The sequence below is a fragment of the Perissodus microlepis genome, chromosome 19, assembly GCF_051167445.1.
Source record: "Perissodus microlepis isolate ML-2025 ecotype Zambia chromosome 19, ASM5116744v1, whole genome shotgun sequence".
NCBI classification, from domain to species: domain Eukaryota; kingdom Metazoa; phylum Chordata; class Actinopteri; order Cichliformes; family Cichlidae; genus Perissodus; species Perissodus microlepis.
The window spans coordinates 26,949,107-26,969,447 of record NC_140479.1 but is presented as its reverse complement, the minus strand read 5'-3'; the positions used below and the strand labels follow the sequence as shown (position 1 = coordinate 26,969,447).

The 20,341-nt window shown below is 41.0% G+C and overlaps 1 protein-coding gene across 3 annotated transcripts; it reads left to right on the top strand.

Moving 5' to 3' along the window:
* Positions 1 to 105: 105 nt before the first annotated feature.
* flvcr2a (FLVCR choline and putative heme transporter 2a) lies at positions 106 to 20,180 on the top strand. Of its 3 annotated transcripts, XM_084914218.1 has the most exons (11): positions 5,344 to 9,281; positions 11,724 to 11,865; positions 13,628 to 13,768; positions 14,515 to 14,582; positions 14,855 to 14,958; positions 16,219 to 16,329; positions 17,053 to 17,158; positions 17,265 to 17,376; positions 18,087 to 18,151; positions 18,990 to 19,109; positions 19,419 to 20,180. In XM_084914218.1, exons 1-10 carry the CDS (start codon positions 8,652 to 8,654, stop codon positions 19,062 to 19,064), a joined length of 1,554 nt encoding a protein of 517 aa, XP_084770344.1. In that variant the 5' UTR covers positions 5,344 to 8,651; the 3' UTR covers positions 19,065 to 19,109; positions 19,419 to 20,180. The 3 variants fall into 3 exon arrangements, with proteins under 3 accessions (XP_084770343.1, XP_084770344.1, XP_084770342.1); XM_084914217.1 differs by lacking the exons at positions 5,344 to 9,281; positions 18,990 to 19,109 and adding an exon at positions 106 to 1,624; XM_084914216.1 differs by lacking the exon at positions 18,990 to 19,109 and having other exon boundaries at positions 5,352 to 9,281.
* The last annotated feature ends 161 nt before the right edge of the window (positions 20,181 to 20,341 follow it).

The window sequence follows — 20,341 nt, the reverse complement described above, 5'->3', positions numbered from 1 at the left end:
TAATATTTTTTGAGTCTTGCAAAATGGAAGACGTTTTATAATAATATTTTGTGCAAAAAAAAAAAAAAAAAGTTTCAGGAGCAAAGTTTCTGGTAAACCCTGACATCTTGTGGTGAGCTGCAGCACAGCTCATTAACCTTCCTGCTTTATTAAGTGTGCCTATGCCAACAGGGACAACAGTTTATCTTTAAACTACTTAAAATGTATTAACTATAATATATTGCTCCATACCTCTCCACCTTTTTTAGTCGTGATGGATTCTCTGTAGGTCCAGTAGTAACTAATGTGCAATAATAATAAAGTACTACTTTAGATTAAATGTGGACCATCGTTTGGTTTAGACATGTAAATCATTTTTTTAAATTATTGAAATAAGAAAAACACCAAATTCTCAGCATGCACGAACAAATAAGCACAAAGACGCCCGTTGTTGTTATCAGGGGGGATTTAACACGCAGATTAAAACCGCAGTGGCTAAAGCAAAAGGAACTAAAGCTTCAGGAGAGAAGTAGGCTGACAGCAACGTTACTGTAAGTTAGCTGAGCTCCGAGTGGGTATTTTTTGCGGCATAGTGATAATTTGCTGTGTTGCAACAGGGGATGAAGTCGAAACATGCAACAGTACTGACATGAGCAGCTCAGACAGACTGCACTGTGTCGTCTTCAGAGGTTATCTCTGCTCTGTCATGTTGAGGGTTTCTCTCAGAGCTCCCGAGGAACAGCCACTGTCCTTTCTTATCTCAACAGCTGGGTGGAGTAAAAGTCGGTGTCAACACGTTCTTCAAAGGGAATTTCTCAGAAAGCTCAAGTGTATATACTCATGAGCCGGTTAGACATCTCAATTAAAGGCTGATCAGTCTAAAGGGGTTCGAGGCACAGAGGAAGTCCGACAGCTGAATGGTTTTTGGCAGTGTCACGTGGAACGAAAGTGATACTTGGGTTTTTTCCCCTCCTATTTTCGTTTTTTTCTTTTCTTTTTTCTTTTTTAAATTACATCTTAAGTAGGTTAGTGTCGCGGTGGCTGTGCTTCAGTTCAGTTCAGTTCATTTCTGGAGCAGATAATGGGGGACAGGTGCGCTCCGGATACTACGGAGAATGGTCCACACATGGGAGTAATAGGTCCAGCTGCCGCGGACCCCATTGAACACAGCGGGATCATAAACAGGGAGAACGACTTGGGGGTCACTACGCGTCTATACACGAGGCGATGGATGATAGTGTTCCTCTTCAGCTCTTACTCTCTGATCAACGCTTACCAATGGATCCAATACGCGATCATCAGCAACATAATTATGAAGTTCTACAAGGTGGAAGCCTTCGCCGTGGACTGGCTGTCTATGGTCTACATGCTCACATACATCCCCTTCATTTTCCCAGTCACCTGGCTCCTGGATATTAAGGGACTGCGGGTCATAGCGCTGATTGCGAATGCGCTCAACTGCACCGGGACGTGGATAAAGGTGGCCAGTGCCAAACCGAGCCTATTCTGGGTCACCATGCTCGGACAGTTTATGAGTTCAGTTGCCCAGGTTTTCATCCTCGGGATGCCCTCCCGCCTGGCGTCGGTGTGGTTCGGAGCGAATGAGGTTTCCACCGCCTGCTCCATTGGAGTTTTTGGCAACCAGGTGAGTTAACGCAGGGAGTCGGTTAAACAGACCTCAATTTTCTGTTTGTTGCGTAAAACCCATGAAAAATAATGCCTAATATCTGGTACGTTTATAGACATTAGTAACTTGGAGTAGACTGGCTCAATGAACATCTTAGAGTGGAATCAATTTAAATATTTCCATTTGGGCCCAGCTGACTCAATCTCATCCTTCCAACTTTATAGAACAATAAGTTATGGATTTAATCAAATGCAAATATTAGGCTGTATAAAAAGACGTTTTGATAAAGCTTGTAAACAATGATAGAAATGTGCCAATAATGACATTCTGCTTCTTTGGCTATGTTTTTCCTGGTGCCTGGTTCCTGCTGTTTTTTTGTTTTTGTTTTGTTGTTGTTGTTGGGTTTTGTTTTTGTTTTTTGGGGGGGCATTAATTTGCGCTGTGATAAATATCAGGTGTGTTTTCTTCACTTTCTGCAAGCAGTGAACTGTGGGTTTTGGGGGGTCCCTCTGTGCCACCTGGTACACTTCTTTGTCCACCAGGCAAAGAGGCCCTGACTAAATCTGATCTGTAAAAACTGAAGGAATTTGTTTTTGATTGTTCGAAAACAGTGTGAGTGATGGATACACCCACTACACCAGTTATATTTAAGCTGCACCGTCAATATCTATGAATTGCCATTGCAGTGGTTATTTCTATTTGGGCGTGTTGTCCTTAATTGGTAAACCAAATAGGGGAGACTGGGTATATTTGTAAAATTAAGAGAGTTGTAGCGCAGCCAATCCCACCAATCAGAGATGAGATAGGAGTCATATGGTCACTTCAGTGTCTACCCACTTCCATTCCTGATTTCATATGATGATTGACATGGCGGGAAACAACTGAGTGTAGATTTTATTGGGGGGGGGGGGGGGGGGGGCGGGAGTACAAAAGTAATTGTTTTGACCAGCACTAAACTTTGTTTATTATCCCAAAACCAAATTCAGTGTATTTATGTAGCACATTTAAAAACAGAAAGTTTGCCCAAAGTGCTGTACAGAAACAAAAGGATAAAACACAAGATAAAACCACTGCCACTCACATAAAAACATAATAATACACATGATAAACATATCAACTCACACCAGTCTGAACGCTATTGAAAAAAGGTGTATTTTCAAAATGGAGATCCCTGTCTAATATTTAAAGGCAGCGTATTCCAAAGTTTGGGGGCCATAATTGAAAAGGCTCGTTCTCCTCTACGTTTTAGCCTAGATTGATTTTGGGACAACCAACAGCAGCTGGTCAGCTGATCTAAGGGTCCACGAAGGAATCTAAGGCTGAAGTAACTTGGAAAGGTATGGGGGAGCAAGACCATTAAGGCATTTATAAATCAGCGCTTTGAAATTAATTCTGTCATGAACAGGAAGCCAATGAAGAGAAGACAGGATTGGTGCCTGTGGGTACCAGTCAAGAGGCGGGCAGCAGCATTTTGAACGAGCTGAAGACGTGCAACAGATCCTTGGCTGACTCCAACATACAGTGCATTACAGTAGTCAAGCAGAGTTGAAATAAAGGCATGTATTACCTTCTCCATGTCACGTCTTGACAAAACTGGCTTCAGCTTTGCTATTTGCCTCAACTGGAAAAAGCTTTTTTGCAACACAGAACTAATATGTTTGTCCAATTTAAAATCTCAGTCAATAATGACTCCCAAATTTGTCACATGCTATTTGATATAAGACCCTAGCCAACCACAATTCCCAAGCGGGTTGCATGAAATATTATTAGGTCTAAATACAATCACCTCCGTTTTACTCTCATTGAAACTCAAAAAGTTCAGAGCCATCCAAGCTTTGACATCTTCAAGGTAGTTCAAAAAAAATTGGATGGAGCCTGGGCCATTTGGTGCTAAAGGCAAATAAATTTGCTATGGAACTTTATCACTCTCGTATCACTCTGAAGGAATTTCCACTCTTTTTTACAGCATTGCTTCAGTTCATTGGGGTTTGAGGACATTCATTTCTGCAAGGTCCCACGATCAGACTGAGGTCTGGACTTTAACCGGGTCATTGCAACACCTTGATTCTTAAAATTTTCTGCTATTTTGTTGTGAATTTCCTGCTGTGCTTATTTTGGGATGATTGTCTTGTTTCATAACTCAATTTTGGCCAAGCTTTCAGTCAGACAAATGGTCTCACGTTTGCATACTTCAGCATAGAAAGTGGTTCATAATTGACTCATTGACTGCAAGTGCAAAGTCCTGTGCCAGCAAAACAAGCCCGAATCAACAACCTGCCATCACTGAACTTGACAGTTGCTATAAGGTGTTTGTGCTGATGTTATGCTTGGTTTACACTGCGCATCACAGTCAAATAGCTCCAATTTTGGCTTGTCTGTCCAAAAGATATTATTCCAGTAATTTTGTGGTTTGTTCAAATGCAACATTTGGAAAAGTACATGTCTGTTAGGAGTGCTCCCTTAAATGTTGCGTCATTAGAAAGCCTTGCTTGTGCTCTTGACAGTAGGATTCATATAGATTGCATAAATTGTACTTAACGTCGAGATTATGGTCGCCTCAGAGGACAAGGATGAATTGCTGAGTCCTAGGAGGATAGAAATATGTTTTTTAAAAAATCCCCCCGAGCGTGAGATTTGACAGGTGGGGCAACTGTAAAGTCAGGTTTCCAATTAGAGGTAACAAGATAAGAGATAACTCTTTATTGTCATTCCTCAGTCTAGTACAATAGTACAACAAAATTGGAAACTGTCCCACTCGGCATTACGCACAACACAACACAACAAAAACAAGACAACACAGTAACTTAACTTAATTAATAAAAAGAAATAAAAAGAATGACTGTATGAATAAAAAGAATGAGTCTATGTTTTTATTGCACATTGTTATTATTATTATGTTATTGGCCCCCCAAAAAGTCCAGGGAGGTAGCCAATCAGGTCAACTGTTAGCACTGATTAGGGCTATTGCCCTATTGTAAAAGCTGTCCTTGAGTCTGTTTGTCCGCGACCTCAGCAGCCCGAATCTCCTGCCCGACGGCAGCAGCTTAAACACCCTGCGGATGCTGCGTACCCTCTTGAGACAGCGAATGCTGTACAGGTCCTTCAGATAAGGGTGAGGATGCCCAGTGATTTTTGGGCCATATTAATGACCCTCTGAAGTGCCTTTTTGTGTGCCATGGTGCAGCTGAAGAACCATACACAGATGCAGTATGTCAACAGACTTTCAGTGGAGCAACGGTAGAAGACGATTAGCATCTCCTTCTTCAGGTCCATTTTTCTGACAGTTCTCAGAATATGGAGACACTGTTGGGCCTTCTTTAAAACCGCCGAGGTGTTTGAGCTCCATTGGAGGTCTGTGTCTATGTGCACACCCAGGAACTTAAAACTGGACACCCTTTCCACACACTCCCCGTTGATGCTGACAGGCTGCAGCTCAGACTTCCTCCTTCTGAAGTCGACTACCAGCTCTTTTGTCTTGGTGGTATTGAGGTCCAGGTTGTTGTCTGCACACCAATCCCACAGCCTCTGAACCTCAGACAATGGTGTCTTCAGTTGATCTAATAGCTCTGTATGTGAACTGGAGCGGGACATTAGTTTTTATTTTTATTTCACTTAGACTTTTGTTTCAGTTTAGTTTCTGTTAGTTTCCAGAGTGGACTTCCTCATTTCAGTTTAGGTTTGTTTTTTTAATGATTAATATTAGATTGCATTAGTTTCAGTGTTGGTTTTTCGGTTTTGTTTTTTTGTAGTAATTTCTGTATGGAAAGCATATGCAAGTAAAAGTCAGTAAAGGGATTACAATAAAAAAAACAGATATTGTTGAAATGAAATGACTCCCAGTGTTGTAGACATCAAAGCTACATCAGGAAAGTTGTAATAAAACATCTACCTAACGTAAAAACTACTTTGTTAGATTTAGCCAATTAAAAAATGTGTCAGGTTTAGAAAAATATCACCGCTTGCGCTGAAATCCAACCCTTCGCTGTTTTCTTGGTTGCCCCGCTTGCCTGGACAAATGTATACTTCCTGTCAAAATACGTAAGTCACAAAGTTGTGCTGCTTGTCACGAAAAACACTTGAAGCTCCCTACCCACGAACACAAACGCCAACTATTTCATGTTTGTTTGCTGAGAGACCGGGCTGGTTTTGAACGAGGCATCCAAATGGGAAATGACGTGACCGCTGTCGCCATCTTTTGCTGGGTCAGTGTATTTACTTCCATGCAGTCTTTCCCAGGTATCGTAATCTCCCAGTTTTGTTTTTTGAGTGATTTGTTTACACTTTAATGTGCAAAACTTACATTAAATTAACTAAATGTTTTCGTATATCTATTTTTACACAGCTCATAACGCATCATATTGTTCCAGGAAGTATAATAAAGTCTTATCGTGATCCATAAATGCCAAAAAAAATATATATATTTCCGTTATGGAGCAGGATATCCCTGAAATTATTTTACAATCGGCTTATCAGTAGTGTTTTACCGTTTTATTGCTCTGATTGTATGAAAATAAGACGATAGCACTGCCAACAAAGCAAACCTGGTATTTCCGCAACTACTGTTTCGTCTTTCATTCAGACATTGTCAGTTTATAATTTCACATGACAGTGTTTTCCCAAAAGACGCTTGTCGGCAGCCACGGTGGCGCGCGTTTGTGGTTGTAGTTTCAATATCATGAATGAGTTTTTAACTGTTCTTTTCGATCCTTCCGTGGATTTCACACAGAGGTGGTGTAGATAGAGCCTGGGAATTTCCAGCGTGTTTAAAGACGCACTGTAAGAAAAGCCAGGCTTAGAGCTGGATGTTGGACTATATTACTCATTAACACAGAGCATCCATCAGTATGAGGACTGGATTTCACTACTGTATTGTTATGACTTTGTTGTTACAAATTACATTCCGTTCAGCAACACTTTTTAATAATATAGTACATTTTAATATTTGATTACTTTGATTAATGCAAGTATTAGTGTTTGATATGCTTAGCAAACAGTATATTATGCCTTATGTTGAAAATAAGACTAATATGATCAGAATTAATCACAGCTGACTGAACTACTGTCCTTGTGTCTGAATGCAGGGTAAAAAAATTTGTCAGTAACACCACCTTATGACATGATCGAAGAACTTAAAAACAATATGATCGCTGGCTTTGATCAGTTGTTTTTGTGCTCTATTGTTGACAAAGACAAAGAGCAGTAGTTTTTATATAGCGCTTATATAGATTCAAGGACTCATTGCACACATTGGAAGGTCATTAGTGTCACCTTGTCGTGCATCCACGTGAGTACAGTCAGAAAAAAACTCATGAAAAACTCATCTATGAAGTATGAGACACTTGGCTTTACATTAAAGTGGCATTCAGTAGGTGGGGTTCCCTAAGTGTCTCAAGTGTGAGCAAAAATGATCATGGTTCACAGTAATTTCTATTGTGTGTAACTGTTTCCTCCATTTATCCTCAAATTAGTTGATATTTGAAGACGCACATTGCAGTGCATTAATATCTTCCCTCAGAAGCGTTAAACCAAAAGTAACAAGCCTGTTTTGTAAATGTAAGGAGCAGAAAGTACAGATACTTGTCTAAAAATGTAGGGAATAAAAGTAAAAAGTTGTTACAAAAATACATACTCAACTAAAGTACAGATACCTGAAAATTTGACTTACCATCTCGGCTAACTACACATTTAAGATACACTTCACCAAATTTCCATCTTATCTAAGAAGCCAACCCAAGAATTTCCCCTGGGATAAACAAAGGTCTCCTTATCTTATCTTATCTTATCTTATCTTATCTTATCTTATCTTATCTTATCTTAAACATCTTTTATCATAACATACTTGTTAAGTCTATGGCTCATGCACCCATGCTTTCAGTTCATGTGCAAACTAAAATAACTGAGTAACTAATAATTAATTAATAGCTGTTGCTTTAATAATAATATACAGCTGAAAAGCCCTCAAAATATCAAATCTAAATGTAAGCGTTTAATTTTATCTCTATACAGGTTACAGTTTGGAAGCTTTCTTGCTCTGCTATCTTTCTGTAATGGTTAATCCACCAGTATGCACAAGCTCTTTAATTGAAATGATTTTTTATTTATAAAATATAATTATTATTGTTATGCTTGATTTTTCAAATTTTCTGTGTAATAAAGAAACAGAAAAAATAATAGTAGCCTATGCTCAAAGAAATGTGGATATAAACATCTTCAAATTAAAGCTGAATCTCATACCAGCAGTGGACTGGCATGTGACTTAGCACAACATAAATGTGCCACTGTGCTAATCCCTCCTGCACTGTGTAAACTGACCATCCTCAGGTCTGCCAGTATTGTAATGCCAGAGACAGATGACATAATACAAAGTGATTGCACATTGGTAAATCCAATTTAGGGACCAGAAACACTCAACCTTAATAACTGGCCTACGAGCAGTGTGTTACCGTCACTTCATGTTTGAGTGCTCAGGGACACTTCCCCTCTGTGTCACAGCATGGCAGCTGTGCACATTTAGCATTCCTCTCAATGAACTTTAACTCGTCTGACACATTTATGTATGTGTGAGTGTCATGTGCCTATACTTAGCAATAAAACCAAGTTGCTCTTGTAGTTTGTCCTTACATTTACATGCTATGCTTTTATGCGATCTCACATGGAAGTAGGAGTTTTAAATGAAAAGTAAAACGCATCCGTGTTAAAACCACTAGAGGAGAAGGCCGAACCCCGACAATTGCAGCTGGGTATGTAATTGTTGACTGAAATCAGAGCCTACTCATATACTGCTCATTATATTTAAACTGCACCCCAGATTCACCTCTGGTAAATCAGCCAGCAGTAATAGGAAGTAATCTCCAGTTTAGGATCAGCGGGCGAGCTTGGTTATGATCACCATTTGGGAAGTTCCTGCTGGGTGGGAGGGCCTAGTCAGGTAAGCTGCCATGGTGTTAAGAGAGTGCACACACTAGAAGAATTGTTTGCTCTTCCCTTCAGCTATTGAGAGCCACACAAGCCCGAAGGAAGAGGGAAGACTTTCACTGGGAGCAACATGAATTCTCAGGATGAACTTTCTCATGAGTGGGCGGACAGCCTCGACAAGGCCAGGGTCAATGATTGCACCCCAACAGGAAAAGAGAGAAACAGCTTGCGAGAATACGCGCACTGCCTGCCTCTGGGAGATGGTGATGACACCTTGGAGCCATCAGCCATCGACACCGCGCGGCTCTTTCCGCTCATGGAGACCAGGCTGTACAAACGGCGGTGGGTGATGCTCTTCATCTTCAGCGCCTACTCCATGAGCAACGCCTTCATGTGGCTGCAGTACGGCATCATCAGCAACATCTTCATGCGCTTCTACAGCATCAGCACCCTGGCCATTGACTGGCTCTCCGTGATCTACTTTCTCACCTACATCCCTCTCATCCTACCCGTCATGTGGCTCCTCGACAATCGGGGCATCAGAGATGTTGTGGTGGTGGGGTCCGCCTACAACTGCATCGGGGCCTGGATCAAGACGGGCTCGGCGGACCCCAGCATGTTTGCTTTGACCTTCTTTGGACAGTTCGTGTGCTCGGTGGCCACGGTTTATATCCTGGGCATCCCTTCCAGACTTGCATCTCTGTGGTTCGGGCAGCAGGAAGTGTCCACCGCCTGTTCCATTGGGGTTCTGGGAAACCAGGTGTGTTTTTGTTTACCTGCTGGGTTAAAAAAAATGTGTGTATGGTGTTATTCACTTTTCTTCTTTAAAGTGGGCGAGAGTGAACGAGAGCTCTGTCATCTTTAACTCTTTGTGCAGTATATTAAAAAAATAGCATGTTTCTGTTAGGTCAAGCTATCTTGATTTGTGATTGAGTGTCTCTCCTCCTGTGGATTCTTCTTTCCAACCTTCTTCCAGAGTCCGCAGGTTTAACAAAGCCAGTCACCTTCTTTGCCACTGGTGAAAACTAATGGCTAGTAATCCCTTCAGAGTAAAGGTTCTTAAAGAAACGATGAATCCAGCATGCAGTACATGTTAGCATGCTGGATGCTGAACCATTTTAGTTCTATTAAAGTACTTCACATACCAGGCAAGCAGTATATGGGAAGTAGAAGGGCATAGTTTATATTAAGCTTTCTCTCCTCACTGAGTGTTTTTACTGTTTAAACATTACTTGGATTACCGGTATCAAAATATGAATTCATAAATTCTTCATTTTTAAATCTGCCGATAGAAACTAGAAGAAAATATGTGATAGGGAACCATTGTCTGACAGAGACTTCCAAACTGTGAGGAGGGTAGAGGGAGAGAAGTGAACAGAGTATAGATCTTTCCAGTAAAAAAAGGGATACTGGTATTGTCTAAGTGGTCAAAGTGACTTCCTCTGTGTCTGTATGTGTGTTTGGTTTGTTCTCTCTAGTCAGGGGAAAATTGCTGGGGATGGCGAGTGACTTCCACTGCTTGAGCTGCCTGCTTCTGTGCAAGTTTCCTCACCTTGGGTAAATTAACTATACAGTGAGATTGCACTAAGAATGCTGTGTGCATGGCAAGGTAGTCAGGTCTGCTGGGGCGGGTGTGTTTCACTGCTTTTGCTTTCCTTTTAAAAATCCCGAGAACGGCATTAGACAGACAAAATCATCTGAAAATTCCAAAAAAGGTCACGGGAAATGTCAACATGCATCAAATGAAATCTAATTTACCTTAAATTTACCCACAAAACATAGAGAGTGATAGTTTTATGCAATTTTAAGTCATATCTAAAGTAAAGAGTGAATAAACAGAGCAAATGTGGTGTACGTGGCTACGTATCAGTGCTTTGTGATCTCTCCACAGTCTCTAACACTTTTCTCATCTTATTGACCGCTCTGAGCACGCTGTGGTGCCCTTTAACCTCCAAAGCTGAACCGTGTCCTCTCCCTCCATCATTAGACCAACGCTTGTCATGAATGTTCTTGTTTTGTGCTTTAAACCCGCTCCCTGCCGATGAAGATGAAAAGGACACGCTGCTGTCGATGTTTACTTGCTCACCATGGCTTAATTGCTTTGGCTGCGGTCCCTAACACTGGATGCTTCCAAGTTTTCAGGCTGAAGTCGTTTTATGTAATACCTTGGACATTTAGAAACAGTTCACATTAGCAAAAAATTAGGTAAGAGTTCCAGAAAAGCCTGTGACGCTTTGAAGATCAAACAGACATCAAACTTCAAGCGAGGTCACTGTAATTTGGAGCCAATGAACAATAAGCCTGTTTTGCATAGTTTTGACGAGGTTATAAAAAGTCTTTAGTTTGGTTCAAATGTGTGACTGTGACTGTTGTGAATGTTTTCTAGAGCTTTTTCTAGTACACTGGCAACAAGGTAAACATTATAGCAAAGGTTCTAAAATGTCTGAAGGCTGTAGAAGGCAACAAGTGTAACAGTGGGTGTAACATTCTCGGACAACTGAAGGGATCATACATATTTCTGTGTTTCCACTCGTCAAACACTTCACAGGTTTGTTCCTCACAATTGGGAATGTGTCGCGTCACCTTTCCTTCTCTTACCTTTCCCCAAGAGTGGAGGGACCGCGGCCGGTGTCCCTTCTGGAATGTTCTTGTCACAGTAGGAAGCTGAGGATGTTGGCACTGCTGCTGTGGTATTCAAATTTGGAACGTTTACCCCCACCCCCTTCCCATTTACCCAAGATCCACTAGAAGTGTTGCTTTTCACTGAGGTTGGCTGGGGTTTTAAAAGTTAAATTTAGCGACATGTAATCTTCATGTCAGGCAGTTCACAAAAGAATGGTGACTTACGGTGTTACCTGTCTCTGTTAAACAAAAGACTACAGACGGGTTCATTTTGCTACATATGGCAAATAAGCATATATTTGATGTTTTATAATAAGAGGTGTACCATCACTCACACTGATTGCCAAACAGGCATTGACATTTTCTGCATCAATTACTTATTTCATTTTTTGTTTATGTTTTTGGGGTGTTTCTTGCTTTTTACAGGGCATCATATAAAAGTGCAAACTTTTCCCTTCTTTATATCTTCAGTGACGTTTTTTGCGTTATAGCTTTTTTTAATTTGGACATATGTGTCTGTGCGCAAGCATCACCTCAGGCCATAGGGTCATTTTCTTAATTATGTGTCTCTCGCTTACAGTTGGGTATTGCCATTGGGTTCCTGGTTCCACCCATCCTCGTGCCTAACGTGGATGACATGGACGAGCTGGCACATCATATCAGTATCATGTTCTACATTAGCGCAGGCGTGGCCACCGCCATCTTTGTCCTTGTGGTCATCGGTAAGTATTTAAAGGGAAGGTGAGTGTTTATACATGTCAGTTATGGCTGGAGCCTTTGTAGAACTATTTTGACCATTTCTGTTTGAAACCTAAAATCGTGTTGAAGAACCTGGAGAATTTTCAGGGGAAGAAAATCAGGAAAAGAACAGAAAATCTATGTGCCGCGTCACAGAATCATCAGTGAATTTTATGCATTGGTCTCCTGTAGACACTGACGCCACTGTTTGCAGCTTCCAGCCAGCATTGATGTGATCTTGTACCGCCCTTTCTGGCCTTGGAGACGCATGGATTCAAGTCTTGATTGAGCCTCACGTTTGTGTAAAAGAGCTAATGGGTTAGAGTCCTTGTCAGAGCTCTTTACTCACTCATGCAGCAATCGCCCACTGCAAGTCACCTTAAGTGTCACTCAGCGCCCACAGCTATTGGTGTGAAAATATATGAAGCAAAGCATCATCTTGACAATTTGTAGCTTCCAGTGTTACCTCACCTTGACTCCTTTGTCCACTAGAAGAATTACACTGCTGTTTTAAATGAGAACACAAAAGAGTCTTTGAAATCATCTTTGTTCTCGATATGAACATCCAGACTTGTGTATGGCAGAGCTTTACATAGAGATGTCTGCTCCTCAGCCAGCTCCGCTGGGAAACTGAGCCTGCCCGAGGTGTGCTTTCTAGCGAAAAACTCAACATCCCTTCAACTCCACCAGATGAGCAGCTGCGGTAATTGCTGTAATTGTCCACATTTTGATGAGATGAGTTTTGACACGACGTGAAATACAGGCAGGGGCTCAGGGAGTCATAGCAGAGTTTTATAAAATCACCCCCCCTAAAAGTCAGAGAAAGTCAGAGAAACAATGGTGGAGAACCAGTCCCTTGATTACTTGGATATGCTGACTAAATAACTCAAAGCAAATCCTTGGGACACAATCACCTGTGACTGTGACCTTTGAGGTCAAAGGTTTGTGATTCCAGCTTTTGCTGATTGTCGTGTCACGTGCAGAGAACATCTGTGTTTCACTTTACGTACTGCGCAGATGTATCTGCTTGTCCCATCAAGCAGGTTTTACTTATTTAAAAAAATATATAATGACTTGTGAAGCACACACTGCCAATTCTAACTACACATAATGTATATTTATGCTGTCAGGAATATGCATCATATTTGGTAACTCACTAAACTCAATAGTGAAAGATTAAATGCAATAACAATACAGAAAGTGTTACGGAATCAATAAATAGAAGAAATACTGAAAATGTCAACCTGTTATTCAATAAAACCTGTTAATCTACGACTTATGCTAGGAGGAGAAAAGTAATAACAATAGCCACCTAAATTTGGTTAAATTTGGTGGCTGACTTGATGGAGGCAATGTCCAGGGGGCAGGTCAGATGTCACCCGCTGTATTAGACACTTACCTGCATTTTCTTAGAAAGGCTCAGTCGAGCATCACATGGACTTTGTACTGGAGAGCTGGCAGGTTAAAGATTATTCCAAATTCTCACATGTAACTCTGTTGGACAATGTCTAAAGATGTTCAGGGCTGCTGTACGTGTGTTAAGACCCGCTTTGGAGACTGATATCTTATCTTTATAAGCATGTTTACTCATGTTTGGAGTCCACTTTTGCTCTTACCTCAGCATCACACTAAACTTTGCTCTTTGCCCCTGTCCGGTGTTGTTCCGGTGCTGTCCTACTAAATCTTATATCTTAAAAACCAAAGTAACCTCCAGAAATGCTGTGTTTGTTTGTGTTTGCTTTTCAGTGTTTCAGGAGAAACCTGAGATCCCACCCAGCCAGGCCCAGGCACAGGCCAGGAACATGCAGCCTGATGAGTACTCCTACACAGCCTCCATCTTGAGTCTGCTGCGCAACAAGCCCTTCATGCTCCTGGTGGTCAGCTATGGTGGGTTCCTCCCTCTTACCCGTACTAAACATGCAAACTGTAGCAGTCAGCCCCACCATTTCTAGGACTAAACTTTTTCCCTGACAAGAGTTAAGGATACTGTGCATTATGGTCTATGTAACTCTTGTTCACTCTGAGCACATATATGAGCGAGTCATTAAAACTAATAGAGTTTGTGTAGCACTGATCTGATTGTTTTTTGTGATAGCATTTTTTGGCTCAAAGGTCACTAATTAGTGCCAACATAGGAAAGACAGACCAAAGTTGTTCATGTTAAAGGGCTGTTTGAGGGTGTTAGCAGCTGTTTCTCAGACTATAGACTTCTTGCTTTCTTTCTAATCCTTTTAAAATCCATTTCCTCTCCTCCATCTTTAGTTTTTGGCATTTGTCTACCTTCAGTTAATATAAGAAGAATCCTGTGCTGAGTTTCACAAGGCAGTTGTTTTACTAATACCCACACACACACATTTATTGATTCACGTGTAGTCAGTTGGAATGCTAACATGATAAGCTGCTGGGAAACAGAAATGTTCATCTTTCAGTTTAAAGCTTTCAAAAAAGATTTTGAGTAGGGGGAGTATACACCCTAAAAATGCCCAAATAATCTGATTATAATGTCTCTTATATTGTGTGAGGCTCTCAAGAGTTTTTAGGTAGAAGCACCAGGACCCATCTGGTCCCCAGATGAGACCACCTTTCTGTGCAGATTGTCTCAGAATAAACTGTTTTCTGTTTGTGGTCTACAGGCTTGAACGTTGGCTGCTTCTATGCTATTTCCACACTGTTGAACCGGATGATCATTGAGCACTATCCTGTAAGTCCCTATTATAGCCTTTTTTTTTTTCATGTTTGTCAACTTTATATTTTCTGCCTTACCTTCTCTAGTCTTCCTTGTGGCTTATGCTGAGATTGAATAGGCCCAGCAGGTAGACACTGTTTGACCGCATTTAACACTGAGCTATAAAGCATCCAAAGATATGGTCCTGACACAGATAACAGGAGTATGATTGTTACAGCTCAGTGCTTCTAGGAAATGACTGCATATTGTGACTTCACAGGTGCAAATGCCAACATTTTCTCTTTCAGGGTGAAGAGGTGAATGCTGGGAGAATCGGTCTGACCATTGTCATTGCTGGCATGGCGGGCTCTCTCATATGTGGCATATGGCTGGACAAGACCAAAACCTACAAGTAATGTATTTCTTCTAAACCCCGTTTTTCAATGATGTGTACTAAAATCAAACAGAGCTGTGTTTTCTAACAAGAACCTACATTTGAGTCAAATCCTAAATATACACCATGTCCATCAGAAGATGGCTACACTGTGATCATAAAAGGCTGAGTATAAAATGAACTTCACACCATTGCACCATCAACAGCTTAAACCATTGATACAAGGCAAGATGAATACATGATTTCATGTTATTTATTTTAACTTTTGACCCTACCATCCGAATGTCACAGCAGAAATTGAGAGTCATCCGACCAGGCGACACTTTTACAGTCTTCTATTGTCCAATTGTGGTGAGCCCATGTAGTTTAAGATTCCTGCCATTAGCTGAAAGGAGTGGTAAACCATGGCATTCAAATAAACTAATGTCATTGTTTCCTACAGTCAGATTCTGATGGAGCTTCATGTGCACATGTTAAAAGATGCTCTTCTGAAAGGAAATGTAATTTTCAGTCCTCAGGATCAGCATTCTCACTTCTTCTCTGCAATGTTAGCTGTACTTTAAAACATCGACTCCTTGCATGAATGTCCTTTAAGTCACTCATCCATTCACAGAGAGATGTCCAAGTGAATTAGACCATTTGATTAAAAGAGGCGCGTATTAGGATACAACATAGCCGAGTTTTCTGTGTGGTGTTGCTCTCTGCTTATCTGAACTGGCAGGCTGTTATTTACTGGTACTTCAAAGTAGCTTCTCAAGCCTTTTGCCACTGCATTTGATGGAAAAACAGTAATCATACATTACTTCTTTCTACAGAATGACCACTTGCTTTATTCTGCAAGTTAGTGATTTAGTGTTGATAAACTGCCTTCATTAATGTGGCATAAAAATGTTTATGATAAGAGGAAGATCCTCGGTCCACAGATTCCTCACGTGCCATTAGGATGGTTATCTGTCAGAGCAGTTAAGCCCAGATTTAGAATGTGGATCCAGAGTGAGCTGGAGGACTGTGCAATATTAACAAAAATGTTTTGCTGCTTGTTTTACGCGTGGTTGTACAAGAAGCAGCTTCAACAGAGTGAATTTGTTTTTGCAGATTGGCGTTGTTGTGACAAGTCGTTGGTGACACAAAATAATGGCATTAATTTTTTTTTTTTGGGGGGGGGGGTTGAACATTATCGCTTGCGTTAGTCCTTATTGTGCCCATCATAACATGTGCTATGATACATGGCTTAATGTCTTAAACTTTATTGTTGATGTTATGCTCCTGTCTCCACAGACAGACCACCTTGGCCGTGTATATCCTTTCTCTAATTGGGATGCTGGCCTACGCCTTCACCCTCAACTTGGGTCACCTGTGGGTGGTGTTCGTTACAGCTGGAGTTTTAGGGTAGGTAACCATTAAAGAATATGGACTACCATGGCCATAAACATCACAGTAGGCTCTAGCAGCCAATAAGTAACAGAGCTGTGAATGATCTCTTATATTCTCTCATGTAAATATGATGGAGAAAAAAAAGATGTTTCTCATACTTTTATTTATTTAAAGAAAACATTTCGGCAAGCGTCAGCAAAGTGAGAAATGCTGAGGGGCTGCCAGCTGTTTCTGAAGCTAAAGGGTTTCTGTGGAGCTGGAAATCCATTTATTGGAAGTGTTTAGAAAACTGCTTAGCTAAACAGAAGCTTTATTGGCCCATGCGGGTTGGCATAGCATTGACACTAGTTTTAACCTCGGGGTAATGTTGAATCGTATTGGTCACGTTTAGAGTCCCGCTCGAAACTGATGAAGCTCTGTGTTGTTCAGTTTGTTTGTAGCAGGAATGCTGCTTTTTGAGCAAAACTTAGTGTTCCACAGTCCACAGGCTTTGTCAATAATTGCTATTTATGGTAAGCTGATTATGCCCATGGTTTCCATAGCAATTCCTTTGTCTGCTTTTCACCCAGAGAGGACGTATTAAACCTCAATATACTTGTCCTACTTTTACATTTGTGGAGCATTTTTTCTGCTGGTTTTTGGACAGTTAAAAATACTTGAGTCACAAAATTCTACGGTGAACAGATCAGACACTTGGTTTTATATTTTAGTTCACCTATATTTTCTGTCTTTCTCCAGTTTCTTTATGACAGGATACCTGCCTCTGGGTTTCGAGTATGCAGTAGAGCTCACCTACCCAGAATCAGAGGGGACCTCGTCCGGACTGCTTAACTGTTCAGCTCAGGTCAGTAACGTTCAGCACGTATGACTGCAGAGTCAGAGAACAAACAACATATCATAACATGTCATGTTGTTTTGGGCCTTTAAAGAGCTTCTCACTCTCATTTCAGATCTTTGGAATCATTTTCACCATAGCTCAGGGAAAGATCATGGATTACTGGGGAACTTTAGCCGGAAACATATTCTTGTGCATCTTTCTGCTAATAGGAACAGTGGTGACAGGTGAGATGTTAACCTCATCTCTGTAGATATGGGCTGTTTTCTTTCCCATGTCTTTGTGTGATACTCAGACCAACTTATGTGAAACCATTTTGTGTAATACTTGGACTTGCAAAGACTCGTCTCTTTCATAGGCGTATGCTGCCTCCTAGTGGCTAAATTACTTTTGACACTATATTAAAGTTGTAGTTAAAGAGGACCAAAAATACATATTTTTTTAGCGCTACATTTTTATTGTTGATCTCTACTAGAGTAGCTTTGCATGATTCACAGCTAAAAGAAACCACATGTTTAGAGGCGTCTGCGGCAGGAGGTTTTGTCTTGTTGGAAATGCCTCTAAATGCACTGAACTTATTTGAATAGTAGGTCTTTTTTCCTTAAGACCTTTTAACTTTACCCTTTTAACTGCTTTTAGCTTTACCCATTGAAATTGTGCATATCCTTCGATATCCTTCCTCCATCCTCTCTGAGTTGTCACAGGAAGGGGGATATCTTTGATTCAATAATCTCTGAGCACCAAAGGATATTCTGCATGCTGACCCAGAAAATTAGTTTTGAAGAAAACATGTTATATAAAATACAAGAAGATAACATGGGAGTAACAATTTTAAAACACACCAGTATGCTGTTCTATTAAAATTTTAATTTTATTTTGCACAAAATCAATCCTCAGTAATTCAATGTGTTTCATAATATTATTATTATTATTGCAGGATTTATCAAATCCGACCTCCGACGGCAGAAGGCCAACCAACAGCTTGAGGTGCAGACAGTGAGTGTAAGTACGACTTTGTATGTTACATGAAGTCAGAGGTGGGATGTGTGTTAGAGCCCACCCTGGCTCTGGATTGAATGCGCTCTGAGTGGTTTTCTGCTGGCGGCTTCTCTGCAGTCACTTACATTGCAGTCTGTTGCGGCAGGCTTGGATGCAAAGCGAATGCAGGCGGTCGTCCCGCTGCCCTGGTTGCAGCTTTCTCCACAAGCTGCTAAAAATGTCGTTTTCTCTCAGCTATGCTTCGTCTAACAGCTCTCTGGCTCGCTCTCATTAAAAACACGTTTGCTTATTCTTTGCTTTGAAAAGCATTGCTTTGGTTTAATGCTTACAACGGGTGCAGTTGAGAGCTGTCCAATAAATATTTTCAGCTAAAAAAACTTATATTAAAACCAAGTATTAAAACGAAATATGTGGTGACTTTTGTAACTTCGGAGATGTTCATGCTCACCTGTCGCCTTGCTTTACGTCAGGCTCGGGACCTCTTGCTTTCTTTCTTTGGCCTTTTTGTCCTTCTGATATTCCAGTTTTAACACTACAAAGGCAGCTTAAACACCAGTAATCCTGCACACCAGTGGAAGTCAAAGTGATAGTAGTGCAGTAGATTTAAAAAAGAAAAGAAAAGAAAAAAGAACAAGAGATGTATCTAAATAATAAATAAAGCAGAACTAACGATACATGCAGTTTCCTGATCAAAGGCTGTGCAAGCCTAACTAGCAGGTGGTATAGCTGGGTGTGCAGGTGTCTCTGGATGCACTGGTGGTGTGTTATGAATGAGAAGGTGGAAGATGAGGGGGACCCCTTAGGGCCCCTCAGAGGTGTGACCCCAAAGCTATCATTCCAGCCTGCAGGCTCCCTGTCATCGGTGCAGGACTACGGGGCCACGTCGTGCGGCAGCCCCTGGCAACGGCAGTCTTGACATTAACCCACAAGCTCACAAACACCAAAACACACACCTGCCAAGGTAGGGTGAAAAAAGGGTTTTAACGATTGTGTACACGATCATGTTTGCATTTACTTGAAGGTGTTACCGGTTAAACTGCAGCGTATTGTACTCGACTGCACAATCAGCCCTTTAAATCGCACAAACAGACTCAGTGTCATTGTGGAATTAAACGTTTATCCGGTGATTGCAACTCATCTGAAGTTCATTGTGAAAAGAAACGTGATGAGGTGTACTGAATGTGAAGAGATGTTTGTTGCTGATATAATATTGATGTTGAACTCTGCTGCCACTTCACTCATTTTACTGCATCACGTCTGTTCTTTGCAGACAATTACTGCTGATCTGGAAAGAGGAATCTCTCCACCTGAAATCTTGAAAGAGGGGAGGTTGTGAGGAAGACAGATATTTCTCTGTCCAAGATATCAGAATATCACCGTGTACAGATTAAAAACAAATAAGACACATTAAAAAACAACAACAAAAACTGACACATCGAGACGCACAATCATGCACAAACGACTGAGGAGCTGAAAGCTGTGAACTGTAAGAACATGGAGGCTGAATCACAGAGAACAGTGTTGCTTTATGGAGTTCTGTTTGGACTCTGTGATGCAGAAATCCACATTGGCATTACACCCCAAACCACCATGGGGGAATGCACTTTCAAGGTTTTTACATCATGGGATGATGGCATTTTACATGTCTTGTTAGGTGCAATGTATCTGCCACTTTAGTGACTCCAACCTTCAATCTAACTGAATGCCTTTCCTAGTTTTCTTCTGACCGGTGTTAATGTAGTGTTTTATGCATTTGACTGGCAATATTGAAAGTTTTCTAATATATGACCAATATTGTGTGTAATTTAACTCTCTCTTTACATTGATGAAGGTGTCTCATGTTAGTGTTCTGTGTTTAGAATATGTGTATTCAATGCAGATTAAGGACTACGACGTGTTTACCTGTCAGGCAGCCAAGTCACCTTTCACCTAATTGAGGCTTTCGTATCTGTCGTCTGCCGTTCAGGATGACAGTATTACTTGTGAATACTGCTGATGCAATGCATCTGAGTTCACTTTGAGGGGGAAAGGGGGGGGGGGGGGGGGGGGGTCCAATATTGGTCCCATTTTACTGAGATTGACCTCTTTAAAAAGACACAAGAGGCGAGAATGTCTGGAACGTAAAGGATGTCAGCACAGCGGAAAATAAGAACAAAACAATTTGAGATTGCGACTAATCAGATCTACTGCCCT